Genomic DNA, 17,343 nt, shown 5'->3' on the forward strand with positions numbered 1-17,343 from the left:
CTGCTTACTGCAGGTCTGTGTTATCAACAAAGTGTGCACATCTCTGCCATCAAAATCAGTTTTGGATCAGCTTTTTTGCTAGAACTCTCCAAGTATAAGTGTAAAGCAAAACCCACAAAGTTGTTCTAGGCTCTATTTTCACTGAGAATAAGGAAAGCTGAAATCTACTAGCAAATAGTTGAAGTCACAGGAGAGCCTGAGTGATGCTTTCTAATTCTGATAAAAAATAATACAAACACTGCATGTGTAAATAGAGCACAAGTGGTGGTTTGTAGCTGTTCTGGATCGCTATCAGCTTTCCGGATTTTTGGAGTCTTGGAATGGCTCTGTAGATCAACTCTGGCATATGAATGATAATTTGGGAACAGCTGCAATAATGTAGTTTTGAAAGTACTCTTAGGGCTAATATTTATGTGATTCTTAAGTAATCTCATACAAGTTTGGCAGGTGAGCACATTGTGTGATAGCATGTTTGAATTTCTCTTCACTATAAACTGGCAACTTCTGCTTTCTGGTTACTTAGTAGCTTTCATAGAGCTTGTGTAAGACCACAAAAAAGAAACTGAGGGAGAATTGCACAGGCATGAGAAATACAAGCAAGTGAATTATTCTATAAACTACAGTAAATTAATATAGTTACTCCACTGTAGTAAAACGAAGAAGAAATCAGGAAGCAGCACAGAGGTAGGGATTTTGTGCACAGTGAATGTGTTATGTATGCATCAATAAACCTTTGAAGAAACATGTTATGAATTTTAACTGTAGAGTTTTATTAAATGAACTTCCAAATATGTATTTTTTCAAAATTACTTCTAAAATTAAGTTAGACATCTCACAATGTTTTCTTTACCTTTTTAAATATTTGCAGGTAAAGTGTTGCAAGTGGAAGATGACCTGGTGATTTCTTTCCATTTGTTGCTGTGTGTCTTAGATTATTTTATCAAGTTGTCACCTCCTGCTATGCTCAAGGAACCATACAGTAAGGATGTTATTTTTTTTCCCACTAAAATAGAAAGTAAATTGGTTGAAATTTATTTTAGAGTCATGCTAACATTAATAATTAAGATAACAGAACTTTTAAAGCTTATTAGAATGGATTTTTTGATACTTTAGTTCAATTAAGATGATGGTGAACTTGAATTAATTTACTTGAATGTGGCAGTGTATTTAATATAATTAATGTTTTTTTCTGTTCCTGCCATACATTTGCTATGTAAAAAAATTCAAGTTCTGGGTAGATGATGACTGAAAACTATTACTTAGGTTTGCTTTGAGTTAACAATAGGAAAAGATGGTGCTGTGACTGTCATTTCTTTGAAATCCAGCAGTATAATGGCAACAGAAATGTACAAGATACTGGACTATACAGGCATTTAAAAGTAATATATGGTGGATAGACAACCTAACTGCAGTGGTAGCTTAAAATAAAATGGCAGAGGTAAAACAGGTAACTTTGCTTTTATTGCTTCCCCTTTGTTACTGGCAAATTTTAATCAACTACAGAAACTTCTGTTCAGCAGTAACTTCTTTTTCAAACACAGAATTCTGGTTTTGTGGAATATTTTCTTCTGCAGGCTATGGAATTGATATCCTGAAGTAATTGGAACCACAGTGTGTAGAAAACATTTTTTTAGTTCTAACTAGCTTTATCCTCTGCTGGATTTAGATGCAACACTAGTATTTATAGCCTAAGCTTACTTGCTTTATTTCTTTGTTTCACAACTAAACACCCATTTGGGTAACAGTGTGATAAAATACATGATGTATTCCCTGCTATATTCTTTAAATTCCATGTTTTGGAAGATACTTATCTGACCTAGTAATTACTTGTTGCAGGTAAGAACAAACAACCTGTTTTTTTAATACCAAAACTTTCTTGCTTTTGTTCTAATGCCAGTGCAAATTAAGGGTGGGAAGGGATGGGCTTGTGGCAAGCAAATCCCCCTCCTTCAATACTATGTTGAATTTAAATTTGTCAGTTGTAGGACAGACATATGGTACTACTTACTTCAGATGGTATACAGCCACAGTTGGCTTGAATGGACATGTTTTTCAAAGAGCACTGAATTGGAACAAGCTGCTTCTGAACTCTCTTCACACTTATATTTTCAGTGAAACTATGAAGACTAGGAGCTCCTTATTAGGAACAGTTTGGTTCTGTGCATTGTATCTTGAAAAGACATGCTGCTACTTCAGATGAAATAGTGAATATGTGTATCACTGTCTTAAGTGTGAAGCACTGTATTTCTGACTTGAAGCTGTATGACATGTGCAGGTCCTGTCTGAACTGTTACACAGCGCTTCATTCTTCTAGCAAACAACACAACGTGTTGTTCAAATCCTCGTGACCCAGAGGCTTCATGTTCTGAGAAATGATGTCAGGCTTTATGATCTGAGGAGATTAAGATGCAACCACCCGAGCAGTATAGTGTCAGTTTTTCTCAGAACATTTATCAAATACAGATGAATTTACAAATAAGAGCAGCATGATGATTAATTAGATCTTTCAAGCTGACAGTATTGAAGCCTTCTACTTTGAAGTGTAATAAAATGAAACATTTTTACCTCAGTTAATTAAGGGGTTTTGATATATTTTTCTAGATGAACTATTTTTTTTATTATTTGTTGCTTGGAAGTATTTGAGAGAAGGAAGAATTCTCAGCAGAACTATATGCCAGGTTCCCACCAGCACTTAAGCCTTGTGTGGCTTCATTCACTTCAGCCACATAGAGTGGAGTTATTCTTTCAGCTCCTTCTTTCACACTTCTGTAAAAATAGAAAAAATAGTTACTCTAACTTTGCAAACCCAATGCTTATTCAAAGCTACTTAGAGCAGGTGCTGTTACCTTCTGTGTGGAAGACCTTTTAAAAAGCAAACTGTCCAAATACTGATATGGGAATTTAAAATTTAGTTTTCTTTTTGTATATACTTCCTGTAATTATGTTTTTTCAGCAAGATGAAAAGGGAAATATTTAAGAAGAGGACCTGAAAAACCATATAAAAATTTAAATCTCCTTAGGTTTAATAATTTAAATCTTTCTTAAGAAGACTCTAACCTTATGGTGGTTCTGCCTGTCTTTCCAGAGTCTGCTGTGACTGCAGTGACTGTTAATGGTTCAGCTCGAACTCCAAGAAGAGGTCAGAACAGGAATACACGTACTGCAAAGCAAATTGATACTGATACAAAAGTTATTGAAGTCCTTTGTAAAGAGCATGGTTGTAATTTAGATGAGGTAATGCCTGTGTTTTAAAGCCTCTTAGATCTTTCTGCTAAACCCCACCTGGAATATGCATTTATTTAAGTGGTCTTTTAAAATCTCAATAGTTGTGCTTGCCTAACGGTTCCCTCAAGTTCAATAATGGAGGTATTCTGCCATTCTCTTAGCTTCTCTAGCAGGTAATTAAAAAACACCAAACAAAACCCAAGCCCTTTGGAATGGGTGATACCTTTAAACGGAAGAGTGAAGAATGCAGCAGAGAGTTAAGTGCTGATCACAGCCTGTAGTGTGTGGATACAAGGCTGTTCTGACTGGTTTTCACAGCTGCATCCCACTGTGAGAAAATGCACACAAAAACCACATAGCTTCTATGTGGGACCTTAAAGACCCCACTTCTCTTTTTCTGCACTGATAAATCTATTCCTGTGTAAAAAGGACAACAGGAGGGCAACAGGAGAGGTGCCTAAGGACTGGAGAACAGCAAATATCACTCCAGTCTACAAAAAAGGCAAGAAGGAGGACCCAGGTAACTATAGACCGGTCAGCCTTACCTCCATCCCTGGGAAGGTGATGGAAGAACTTATTCTTGGCACTGTCTCTAAGCATATCAAGGTTGAGAGGATCATTAAGAGCAGTCAACATGGTTTTACCAAGAGGAAGTCACGTTTGACCAACCTTATAGCCTTCTATAAAGAAGTAACTAGGTTGATAGATAATGGTAGAGCAGTAGATGTGGTTTATCTTGATTTCAGGAAAGCATTTGACACTGTCTCCCACAGCATCCTTGTAGATAAACTGAGGAAGTGTGGCCATGATGATCAGGTAGTGAGGTGGATCATGAGCTGGTTGAAAGGAAGAAGTCAGAGAGTTGTGGTCAATGGGACAGAATCTAGTTGGAGGTCTGTGACTGGTGGAGTCCCTCAGGGGTCAGTACTGGGACCAGTGCTATTCAGTATTTTCATCAACGACCTGGATGAGGGAACAGAGTGTGCCCTCAGCAAGTTTGCTGATGACACTAAGCTGAGAGTAGTGGCTGACACACCAGAAGGCTGTGCTGCCATTCAGCAGTACCTGGACAAGCTGGAGAGTAGGGCAGGGAAAAACTTGATGAAGTTCAACAAGGGCAAGTGTAGAGTCTTGCATCTGGGGAAGAACAACCCCATGTACCAGTACAGGTTGGGGGCTGACCTGCTGGAGAGCAGTGTAGGAGAAAGGGACCTGGGGGTCCTGGTAGACAGGAGGATGGCCATGAGCCAGCAATGTGCCCTTGTAGTGTAGATGTGGTTAGTAGATCAAGGGAGGTTCTCCTCCCCCTTTATTCTGCCTTGGTGAGGCCACATCTGGAATATTGTGTCCAGTTCTGGGCCTCTCAGCGCAAGAAGGACAGGGAACTGCTTGAAAGATGCCAGCACAGAGCCACAAGCATGATTAAGGGAGTGGAACATCTCCCTGATGAGGCAAGGCTGAGGGAGCTGAGTCTCTTTAGCTTAGAGAAGAGGAGACTGAGGGGTGACCTCATCAATGTTTACAAATATATTAAGGGTGAGTGTCAGGAGGATGGAGCCAGGCCTCTTCTCAGTGGTGTCCAGTGATAGGACAAGGGACAATGGGTGCAAACTGGAACACAGGAGATTCCATGTGAACATCAGAAAAAGCTTCGTTCCTGTGAGAGTGACAGAGCCCTGGAACAGGCTGCCCAGAGAGGCTGTGGAGTCTCCTTCTCTGGAGACATTCAAAACCTGCCTGGACACGTTCCTGTGTGATGTGACCCTGCTCTGGCAGGGGGGTTGGACTAGGTGATCTTTCGAGGTCCCTTCCAACCCCTAAGGTTCTGTGATTCTGGGAAGGACTGTTTTGTTTTGGTTTAATACCCAAGTAGACGATGAAAATTGAAATAGAAGAGGGCTGGGAAGTTTAGTTCTTTCCCAGTTTTAATGTTCCAATAATGGACTATATTCTGCATGCTTACATTTCACTACCTTTTGGATATGTAGGAAATTTAATTCTTGCTATGTTGAAAACAAAACACAGTGCATTACAGAAGTGTCTCATTTAGTGTTGTGTTAAAGATGTGAAAAAAGTTATGCATGGCTGCCTCTGTTATGTAATGTTACGTTTTTTCTTTTTTCTTTTTTTTTAGGTCAAAAATGTATATTTCACAAACTTTATTCCTTTCTTGAATTCTATTGGTATTGGAACTTCAAATGGGCTACTGGAGGTAATTTAAGACAGTTCAACGACGGTGCTTTACTTCATACCAAGTTACTTAAGATTCTTTTTACATGTTGATAAAGTTCTAATAGGTTTTTCTAAAATCACCTAGCAAAATGCATTCTTTTTAGGAATGTAGCTTAGCAAGGACCCAGTGTTCATGGAGCATATTTAGTTTTTACATTTGAATTTAATAAGTTTATTTCCTGAAGCTGAATCCATGTTCTTGCTCAAAGCAAAACATGGCATAAGGGTTGCATATCCATGATCCTACTGAGGCCATTATCTAAAACACTACTGCTCTATTAAGTCTCTGAAGTCAGTCTATAAATGCATAGTCATAAAATGCACACCTTAATTTAAATGTAATTGAGACATGTTACTGTAGTCATGTTGGAGAGATAGCCGAAAGATTAGGCTCAGTTTCACAACTGACAGGTTGGACTGCTGTGTCCGTGCAGAATTACTTTCATCTTCCTGAGTTGTTGTCTGGATGCAGCAGATTCCCTCTCTGCAGTCACATGGAAGAGTGTGCCTCAGTAGGTACCTTCTTCACATCCATCATTCTCAAAACAGTAGGTTTAGCTGTGTCGCACCAAGGGATGTGGTAACCTGAAAATAAGCAGCTCTGAAGCTTAGCAGACTGAAGGGCTGAAAGATTCATCCAAGTATGTGTTCTGTTCAGTTCCATAGTGTGTTAGGTGGGGGACAAAATACAAGATCCACTAATGATCTTAATCTCTTCCAAAATAAATTTCAGGATATCAGCAGCTTGTTTAGACTTTTAAAGTTATGGACATATGTAATTGAGAAGCGCTGTATGAAGTTCTAGGCAAAGGGCATTTATTCTCAAATCAATGAGCTGCTCAGTTTAAGCATAGTATCCAAATTATCAGTCTAAAACTGCTAGTGAAAAATTGCATAAAATATTCATTTGAAGAAGAATCCAGTCACACAATCCTTACTCCTGAAACCTGAGTGCGTGGGGGATATTTTAGAACGAAGCAGAAAGTTACACCTGTTTTTCAGAGGTAATCAGTTCATATATGTAATCCAACTAACCATCACTCATAGGCTGAGATCATCAGTAAAATAGCTAGTAATATGAGACATGAAGATTGACTTCTGTTTTCATAAAAAAACACTGACCACTCAATATACTTTAACATTGTTTCCAAAACAAGAAAAGCTTTTGAGGTTCAGTATTGGTATTTAATTTGTCTTCATTGTGTGTTTGATGGTCAGGCTTTATGAACTGATTAATAGATCTGGCTGAAGGTTTCTTCCCAGTTAGCCCAGTGTTGCCATTTTCTTTAAGAGCTGCTGGTTTTTGGAGTGAGAATCCAAAGTTTCTAGAAGTATATAAAATACCTGAAATATTTTAGACAAAAAGAACACATAAGCCATTAGGACGATAATGAGAAATGAAAATATAATTAACATGAAAAACAAAACAAATGAAGTGATAACAGGTATCTAAAGATAATATGTGATTTCATAGTCCTAATCTCAAAGTTTTTACCATGAGATTAGTCTAGAGCAAATTAATTTGGCCAAGGTAAAAGGCGAGGATAATGAGCAAAGCTGTGTAGGAGATATTTGCAGCTTGCTTTTTCTTGGAACTGGAAGGGGACTCATTTGACTTCATGTGCACTGTTGCCTGTTTTTGTAGCAGGAGTTTGCTGGAGCAGAGCATCATTTAGTATGCTTGAAGACTCAGAGAACAGATAATTGAAGTGCCTGCCTACTTCTGCAGGAGCACAGCAGCAGATTTGAAGTTGAGTCTAGTATTTGGACCTGATAAAAAAATTCCAGACTTTCAGTTAGTTAGACATTCAAAACAAACAACAAAAAAAAAATAACAAACTTATTCATGTAGAATGGAGTGTTACCAATATGTGATCTTACCAACTAAAAAGCTTCTAAAAGTAATTTATAAAACAATGTGGATATCAAATAATCGTCTATGTTTATGTAGAAGCAGGCATGTCTATTAAAAATGATACCATTACGAATATATAGAACATAGGAAATGGGAAACTCTTCTTGCACTCAGAACCAAGAGGGTTTGAGTTTGGGTCTTGATCTTCACCTGCAAACCAGCAGAGACAGGGACCTTGCAGATGGTCTTACAGCTTTTCTGAGGACACTCATGCTACATTTCCTGCTCTTTGGTACACTTATTTTTCTGAAAGCTTTTAAATCTTGGAAACATTAGTTTGATTTCATAGAATCACAGAATGCTATGTTGAAAGAGACTTCAAGGATCATCTGGTCCAATCTTTCTACATAGGAGCATTGTTTAGATGAGATGTCCCAGTGCCCTATCAAGCTGAGTCTTTGAAGTGCCCATTGTTGGGGAATCCAGCACTTCCCTGTGGAGTTTATTCCAATGTTCAACTGTTCTCATGGTGAAAAATTTTCTTCTCGTGTCCAGTTGGGACCTCCCCAGGAGTAACTTGTGCCCATTACCCCTTGTCTTTTTCACATGACTCCTTGTAAAAAGGGAGTTTCCATCTTCTTTGTAGCCACCCTTTAAGTACTGGAACATGGCAGTAAGGTCTCCCTAAGCCTTTCAGCCTGAACAAACACAGTTCTCCCACCCTTTCATTGTATGTCAGGCTTCCCAGTCCTTTGATTGTCTTTGTGGCCCTTCTCTGCACCCTCTCCAGCCTGTTGGCATCCTGTTTAGTGTAGTGGGGACCAGAACTGCACGTAGTATTCCTAATGTCTAACCTAAATCTACCCTTTTGCAGTTTAAAGCCATTGCCCCTCATCCTATCACTATAAGCTCCTGTAAAAAGTCCCTCTCCAGTTTTCCTGTAGGCCCCTGCAGGTACTGGAATGCCTCTCCAGAGCCTTCTTTTCTCCAGGCTGAACAGCCCCAACTGTCTCAGCCTGTCCTGCTCAACCTGGAGCATAGGATCATCTTTGTGGCTCTTCTCTGACACACTCCAAGAGCTCCATCTCCACATCCTTTCCATGTTGGGGGCACCAGAAGTGGACACATTTCTCCCACCCCAGTTTTAGCTCTTTTATGGTGTTAAAACCTACATTTCTTCAAAAAAACCTCATAATCGTACATTGTTTTCTCTTCTTAAAGATTGTCTTTGTGCATGGGAAGAGTTCCTCTGGGTGTGTTTCAGCTATTTGTGTAAGAAGTAACTTTGTGAGCTCCATGGTCATTCTCTTAGTATTTCAGCATTGTATTAATAAGGTAGGACTAGCTTATATTACTCAGTCAACTGTCAAACTATATAAGTTTTTTTCAATCTTTTTTGAGGTTGAAGTTCTCTCAAAACAGTATGAAGAGCTGTATCTCAACAGCAAAGATATAGATGCAAGATTATTTCTGGATCATGATGAAACTCTACAGCCTGATGTTATAGCATGGTAATGTTTCCATTTCCTGCTTTCATGTTATAAAAGAAAAGTGAACTTACATTGATTCCTGCCTTTCCCCCCCTGCTGCATGTTCTAAATGGAGATTTCTGTATCCTGTTGATGTCCTAGCTTTGTAGTTCAGCTAAGGTATTACTGGCAACCCCAGCCTTGCTTTATGTTATAGCTTAAGTAATTAGAAAACATATGACTGTGTCTCTACCTAAAATTATTTGGAAGTTCTACTCTAGTTCTTACTCTGTGCAAGCTTCTGTCATCCAGGAGAAGCTTAGGAAGCAGGAGGAGGAGGCTGAGGCTGTGTCATTCCAGTTGATCAGATCTGTCCAGTGGTGTTACAGCTCTGTCATGGATTGGCTTGGGTCCTCACTCTCCAGCTCCTCCTTCCTGAAAACAGCAGATGGCGTTTGGAACCTGCCTGCTGGAAGTGATCCTCAGGCCATTCTGACTTCTGACTTGTACCCACAAATTGGGGAATGGCAGCTTGCATGGGACAGAAATACGCCATGGATGGTTTAGCAGAATAAGCAGTTGAGCGCCAGTGCCCAGGCACGTTCACTGGTGCTGTTAAGTAATACAGACGTATTTGAGTTCTTACTGTCTTACTCTAAAATTCTGGTGGTTCCTGGCAAGTCAATATTTTCACTGCTGTAGATAATGTGAGATCACAGTGTGAGTCTGTGACTTTATCTATGCTAGAAAAATACATGTTTAAGATTGGATTGAAATGGAGCTAATACCAGTTGTACTTATAAATTAAATTGCTATAAATAGGTTTCTAAAAAAAAAATGAAGTTGGAAGAGAGCTTCAGAGGTCACCTAGTCCAACATTTTGCCCAAAGCAGATCTGCTTGGGACTTAAGGTTACTTTGCTTGAACAATTGGATTGGTTGGTGTCTAGATCTTCTAAAATTCTGTTCCATAGTTTACTTTTTTTTTCTGCAGAATAATAATAATTCTTTATAGGAACAATTTTGAATTACAGTAGTACTTAGTAACTTTTTTTTTTTTTTCATTTCTGTAGCTCACAGTTGGAGAGGACACCACTAAAAAACAATCCGGATGAGGAACCTAATCTTACACTTCCACAGACTCCTGTTCGGTATTAGAGTTCTTTTGTTTCACATCCTAAGTAGAAATATTAATCTTTAGAGTGTTGTTTTAATTTTAAAGCAACTGTTTTGTTTTTCAAAAAGTCTGGTCACTAATGAGCAGTGAGCATGTAGAGAGGGGTGTTGAGTGCCCTCGGTTCCCGGTGAAGTAGTTGGGAAACATAAAAAGCTTTTTACTGACTTGTGTAATATATAAAATAGATTACTGTATTTGTTCTTATGAGAATGCAGCTCTATACGTCCATGGTAGTACTTCTGTCTGCTACACTTCCATCTTCCTTTCCCATCTTTAGCTCTGTGTCTTCTGGCTTCCTTTCCTGATACCAGATTGCATATGCACACGCATTTATTCTCCCATGTTCTTTTTATTCTTAGTATTTTTTTTCTGTCTTGGGAAGATGATGAACATTTCAGAGTGCATACATATTTTGGTCTATTGGAAAAACAGATATGATAAAAATGTGGTATTAACTGGAGATTAATTGATCTACAGACAAATATAGCTTGAATTCAGTTAACCAAAGGAAAGGAGATCTGCATGTACAATTATTCCTTGTGCCACATAGATTTTTGACAAAATCAGTTTGTTTTTTTTCTCTGGTAATGCTTAGAAATTGCTGGACAATCAAGAGCCAGTGAGCTGAGTCACTGCAGTGCCATGTGCTGTGTGGACAAACAGAGGAGTGTTTGTGCGGGCAGTCATTCTTAAGCTGTCAGGTTTAATAAAATTGGACGGTGTTTTTGTTCAGGCTTGCTGTGTAAACGCTTTTCATTTAGCATGCTGTGGAGATAAGTTAAAATATGATACCCTTAATTATTACTTCACTTTTCTCAAATGAGTAAAATTGGGGTTGTTTTTATTAAAAATGCCACTACAGTGTTTATATACTTGTGGAAGAATGGATTAGACTCTGGGCTTGTGTGTCCACTATAAACGTACTAACTGTCATCTGCAGAAACAGATTGTTTTCCAGCCAACAAAGCAGTGAAGTTCTGAGAAGTTTCTTCAAAAAAATAGTAATGGAGACATGCAGCTGAGATAGATACTGATCAGTAGATGAAATAACTTAATTGCCTGTGACTGCGGAAGGCTTGGTTGGATTGCTTTAGTGCTCCCTTTTAGTCTTATGCTTAAATTCTTTAACTGCCAGTGATGTTTTTTTAGTTATAAAGGCATCAGTCTGTCTTTCAGTTCCCGTGCTGAATGTATGATACCAGGAACTAGACCATCTATATACAATACATCTATATACATGCAGTGTATTTAACAAGAAGGTCGTTGATAACAAATCCAGTTTTTGACAAATATCAGTAACTTGTTATTGACAGTTTTAAGTTATACTAGCATTTAAAAAAACTGACTCTGTGAGAAAGATGCTTCATTTATTTTTGTGACATGCAAGTCTTACTAATAAAGTCCAGGAGTACCAAGTTTCCACATTGCTAAAAATCTGAAGTGTGCTAAACCAACTCTGATCTTGAGAGAAGGTCGAACAAGTTATTTAGATTCTTTCCATCCACACTTGATTTTTCTCTGAGTTTTCTGAAACTGATCTATCTAAGACAGTTCCAGTGAAGGCTTGGTCACCAGCAGTGATACGGGCAGTAGGAACTGTTTCTCATTGAGCCACAGGACTGTCACTAGATGGCAGTGAACCTTTGATCACCAGCATAGAGTGGAAAGTGGATCATTAACTCCCTGCATTAAGTGGAACCCCTTACAGGTTATGTTTAAAGCACCATACTTTTTACTTTGACTCTTCTAATAATGTCTTGTTCCTGGATCTAGACACCTAGGATCTGCTCTAAAGCCCCCTGAAATTGGTGAGAATTTAGTAATTTTCATGAGTGGGTTTGTATCTGAGAATTTTTATAGAAAGCAATAGGTGAAATGACAGTAGGTACTGGATCAGAGCATAATGAGAATGAATTCTGTTTTCATTCTATGTTTTTCCACTGCCCTTACACTTTTCCTTATTACTAAGAGTTTTGGTAGAAGTGATTTTACCAAAATCTTCTAAAAACGAGATTAAAGAAAAATGGATCTTTGCACTACTACAATTGTAATGATTGGACTTTTCTTCTGTTTCCACTTACTTTCTGAGTGATATGGGCCAAATTGAGGTTAAATAGCACATAAATTTAAAACAAATAAACAGAAAACTCACCAAAGGACAAGAGCCACAATTCAGAAAATAACAATACAACTGGAAGAATAAAACTGTTTCTTAGATGTTAGGAGAGATATTAATACACTGTTATTTCCAGAAGAATAGAAACTTAATGCTGTTGCTTAATACACAACTTGAAATAAGTTTTTAAAAAAGCCAGGTCACAGGAGTACTTATAGATGTACTGGATACATTGCTAGTTCTGTATGTATGTGCAAATAATAAAGGCAGAACAACACATGATATCCCTAAAAGTTGGAAATGTGGGCTATTTAGATGCTGGCTCATGCACATATCTTCATGTCCTCTATGACAAGATCATTATTGTTCTTATTTTCCTGACTATATTTATTCTGTCACCTCCTGGATAGTGTACAAGCTATTTGAGAAGAGGCCAAGTTCTGTTATCTTAAAATAATGATCTTTCTGAAAGTAATGAAAAATGTTTCATCAGGAGATCAGTTTTAGCCGAGAAAATGAAAAATGCTTTTCAGAGAGATACCCACTCCTGTGGAATAAACAACAGGAACCTATGCACTTGTCTTCCAAAGACTCTAAATTCTTTAGATTATTACAGCTCTTCTGAAATACTGGTGTTACTTTTGTTAGTGTTAGTAGTTTTCTACATTAATACATTGGATATGGATCAGTGTGTGGTTTTGTATCTGTTATTAGCAAGAAAATTGTAGGCATTAATCATAGAATTAAGTAGAGATGCAGATAGTTCTTATGTCACTGTTTTGTTTTTATTTTTCTACTCTGTACCTGTAAAAAAATGTCAGTATGATTGTATACGGAGACATACTTTGATACTTCAGTATATCCAAGTTAATAAAACATTATTCATATTTTTTATCTACTTTTCATATAGACAGTAAATAATTTTTGTTTGTATTTCTTGGGAACAAAACATTTGTTTTAATGTCCACATCATTTTCCCCACCATAATCCCTTAAAAGTTAAGAATATTTTGTATTTAAGGTCCTTCTAACCTAGCTACAGATACAGCAGGTAGAGTAAGGACTACAAAAATTGTAGCCTTTCTATTGAAAATAAAGGGGATAGGAGTTAAAGTAAGAATTTAAGTTTTAATGTGAATTCTGGGTTGGATCCAGGGAGGGAGAAGATTCTGTATTCTCCTTCCGTTGCTCGTGGAAATGTTGACAGGCTGTCCCTCTGAAAAATACAGTTTTTTCAAAGCGTTGATGTTAAAAAGACTGTTTTTTCCTGTGTTTGCCCTATTTGGATACATCTTGCTTATTACACTTAAGAACAGGTGGTTTGAAACATAAAAGCTGTCTTCATTCAGCAGGTTTTTGTATTAGTTTTGTATAAAAGACATTTTTTTTTCCTAGGGAGTTGCTTTAATTTAATGAGTATTTTCACATGCAAGGATTGCAATTCCACCATTTTATTGCTTTTGAAAGTGCTTGTTAGTGTTTATTACTTGATTTATGTTATTTTTGTTGTTTACTTATGGATTGGAATCATTCTAAAAATTAGATGATTAATTAGATTATTAGAATTCACAGTGATTGACACAATCCAACAGGTTTTATCAGAAGGTTGTTTGATAACTGAGTTGAAAACTAAAATAATATTTTTTTTGTTGTTGGTTGTAGAATTGCTGTTCAGTTTCTGGAAGCTTTTAAGTGAAACTTAATGTTATTATGCTTTTTATTGTATTTTTCCAGAGCTGCAATGAATAACATTCAGCAATTGATTATGATTTTAAATTCAGCAACTGATAAACCGTCAGATACTCTCATCGTGTATTTCAATGTAAGTGACTGGAAGGAGGGTTTGTGAAAGATTGTTGGAATTATCACTCAAGTAAAATGTACATATACAGATTGGCTGCATGTTTTTCAAAATCCTTTCTTAACAAACATTTTTGAAGTAGTACATTTTAATTGGGATGGTTTAAATGTAATAATTTTAGAAATACTTCTTTCTAACTGGTGTGTACTGGAACCCTTTTGATACTGCACTAAATATTAAGGTCTATTGGCGTATGTTTTAGATGTGAAAAGAAGGGGATATAAAAAAGAGACAGAAGAGAAGGAGGATGTACTCACAGGGGTTCTCATGTGTCCACGTTGAGCAACTTAAAAATATTTCTAACTTTAAAGACATGAACGTCAATAGTACAACTCATGTATTAGTAGGGTTAGTTGCATCTGTTTGCATGTGAGATACGAAGTTGGAGTTACTAGAAACTGTTGAATCATATACAATTATTCTGTTTCTTTTACATATTCCACTTCTTTTTGTACTGGTGAGCTGCTTGAGAGGTGTTACAAAGTGAAGCAGGACTAATGTGATTAAGTCATCAAGTTTTTAAAGTAAAATAACATTCCCTTGCCTTTCCTTTTCCTGTCCTTCTTCCTGTACTTTATTAGAACTGCACAGTAAACCCTAAGGATAGTATTCTGAAAAGAGTGGAAAGTTTTCACCACATCTTCAAAAAGAAATTTGCTGAAGCTGTTGGACAGGGATGTGCTGAGATTGGCTCACAGGTAACTATAATTTTGACTGAGTATTACTCATTTGAACACTGGTGGTACTACCTTATGTGGGACCTGATTAATTGACTATCCTCTTTCAATGAAGGTAAAAAGTAACAAGATTGTTTTCATCTTGTTACATGGAGATATATTTTTTCTAAAGCTCTGTAAAGATAATATCCAACAAATAATTCTTAAAATAAAGGGAATTGGGTGGAAATATGTTGAAAATACTTTAATGAAGAATGGGAAAAGGGCTGGGCAGTATATGTTTAGTGAAACATAACTTTGCATTCCTTAAGTAATTTAGCCTACAACTGCACAAGATGACTCACTTCCTTACGAAATCAGTAGGCAAGTTGTGCTTTCAACAAGGATTTTGGAGAACAAATCCAACCGAGTTTGTACTCGACAGTCTTATGTCTGTCAGCACTGTTTGTTATCCTGTTAGTTATGGATTGACATAAATACCTGGTTAATCAGTCTCCATGTGGTTGGGGTAGTCACATCACCCTAGTAACCTCTGAGGACTCTCTGCTGATCCTGGCAAATGGAGCTGGGGATAATGGTTTCTTTATGGTTTCTTTTAAAAACCAAAAATTTTCTGAATTGTTAAGACATGAGAGTCTGCCTGTTGCAGTCTGTTAAAACTTCTTGTAACATTTTTTCCTGTCTTTTCCCAGCGATACAAGCTCGGAGTACGTCTGTATTACAGAGTAATGGAGTCTATGCTTAAGTCGGTAAGTGTAGTACTGGTAGCTTAGTGCTGGCTTTGCTTTTACCAATACTCAGAATATTCACGAGCTTGGTTTGATGTATACATTTCAGGAGGAAGAGCGCCTCTCAGTGCAGAATTTCAGGTATGTTATCATGCCTGAAATATCACACCTTGTTATCAAAGGCTGCCCTTTTAGTTTTAGAACAAGTATTAATAACTTTCTTTCTCCTTAGCACACTTCTGAATGATAACATCTTCCATACATCTCTTCTGGCATGTGCTGTTGAGGTTGTCATGGCTACATATGTCAGTAAGTTGAACCTAAAGTCCTAAATAGCATTGTTATTTAGTGATAAGTATTGCCATTTGTTCTTATACAGAAAATATAGTAAATAGGAAGAAAAAAAGTGCTCACTGAAATTTCTGAACTAGCAATGATTCAGTGTAATAGAATCATGGAGTACCAGGTTGGAAGTGACCTCAAGGATCAGCTGGTCCTTTCTTTGCAAAAGCATTGTCTAGGCAAGATAGCCCAGCACTCTGTCCAGCTGCATCTTACAAGTGTTCAATGTTGGGGAAAATAACAATACAAAAAGGAAAAAGAAATCAGAAGTGAAAGAATATAGTACTCTTGATAATACTAGTTATCTTCCCTGCAGGAAATACTTCACAGAGTGATGGTACCAGTGCTGAAACAAACTTGTCTTTCCCATGGATTCTCAATGTATTTGATTTAAAAGCTTTTGACTTCTACAAGGTGATTGAAAGCTTTATTAAAGCAGAACCAAGCCTAACAAGGGAAATGATAAGGCATCTGCAATGCTGTGAACATCAAATTATGGAGTCTCTTGCTTGGCAATCTGTAAGTAATGTTTTAAAGTAGCATTTGTTTGTGTATAACATGCATAGCTAGAAAAAAAAATCACACTCAGCTCTACAAAGTAAGTTGTAGTCTGGCTGTGATTCATTTCTAGCAAAATAGAAGAGCAAAACAAGTTTTGGCATGTCTTCAGGTTTTGAAAAAAATTTTATCAGAATATCAGAGGAGGAAGTCAACATGGCTCTGCTGATTTAGGTGATTTTAAGCCAACATCATTTTAACTAGTGTGGCACAAATCTTAAGGGTAATAACCATGAATGGCATTTTGGTGCCAAAGAAAATACATTTTATGCTTTTATTTGTAAGTTAATTTTTATCCATTTGCCATTCCCACTTGGTAATAGGGCCTTAGTTCTCTGCATCTGGTTTATTTGTTAATAGTACTTCAAATATTGATTTGCATTGTCCTTTGCACTTCAGTCACTTTGGTATTTTTGGATGCCATTAAAATAAAATGCTGGGAGGTTGGTTTGATGTTTTATAGGCTGGATCTCAGTAAATCAAACATTGTTTCTTTGTATTGTATATTACTTATAAACCAAAAAAGTGCTCTTAATGCCATGGAACAGGAGATTATACAGACAGCTAATTTTGACCAGAGAGACATAAAGTGATTGTTTAAGAATCCATCCCATATCTTACGGTTCTGGCAAGTTTAAAATACACGCAGTCTGCCATGGGTAATGGGATAGTTTAATTGTGAGGCATGTTTTCCTTTCAGAGTGATCTGCTTTTGGTTTGTGTATGACTTCAGAGTCAAAAGTCAACAGTTTTCTAGTATGGGTGGTACTTTACCAGACTGTGGGGTTATACTGCAGGACTTGAGGAGTACTGTTGTGCCTGATCAGGGAGAGCTCTGTTTGTCTTCAGGTTTCTAGCTCAGCACGCTGACCTCAGGGGTGTATGGAAGTGATTGCCATGCTTCACACTGAATCTGGTTGGCTGCCTTGTGCCAACCAGCCCTTGCCACTCGATTTCCCTTGCCAACACAGTTGATGGGCACAAGTCTGGCAGCCCCGTTAATATGCCCTGTTAGGAAGTTGAGTGACCTTTCCACTGGGGGAGCCAAGACTTGTGTATCCAGCTCAATGCTTATCACCACGTCAGTGCATGTGCCTCAGGATTT

General features: G+C 37.5%; 1 protein-coding gene across 1 annotated transcript in view; it reads left to right on the forward strand.

Annotated features, from left to right (window-relative positions):
* The window catches only part of RB1 (retinoblastoma 1), an 85,393-nt gene that overhangs the window by 20,147 nt on the left and 47,903 nt on the right, over positions 1–17,343 (forward strand). The window contains exons 7-17 of the mRNA XM_009999080.1: positions 869–979; positions 3,086–3,234; positions 5,360–5,437; positions 8,714–8,823; positions 9,854–9,931; positions 13,807–13,894; positions 14,515–14,631; positions 15,303–15,359; positions 15,448–15,479; positions 15,571–15,647; positions 15,997–16,199. Of these exons, the coding sequence (XP_009997382.1) occupies positions 869–979; positions 3,086–3,234; positions 5,360–5,437; positions 8,714–8,823; positions 9,854–9,931; positions 13,807–13,894; positions 14,515–14,631; positions 15,303–15,359; positions 15,448–15,479; positions 15,571–15,647; positions 15,997–16,199 (1,100 nt within the window). The remainder of the gene's footprint in view (positions 1–868; positions 980–3,085; positions 3,235–5,359; positions 5,438–8,713; positions 8,824–9,853; positions 9,932–13,806; positions 13,895–14,514; positions 14,632–15,302; positions 15,360–15,447; positions 15,480–15,570; positions 15,648–15,996; positions 16,200–17,343) is intronic.

Source organism: Chaetura pelagica, unplaced genomic scaffold (assembly GCF_000747805.2).
Source record: "Chaetura pelagica isolate M959 unplaced genomic scaffold, ChaPel_1.0 scaffold226, whole genome shotgun sequence".
Lineage (NCBI taxonomy): Eukaryota > Metazoa > Chordata > Aves > Apodiformes > Apodidae > Chaetura > Chaetura pelagica.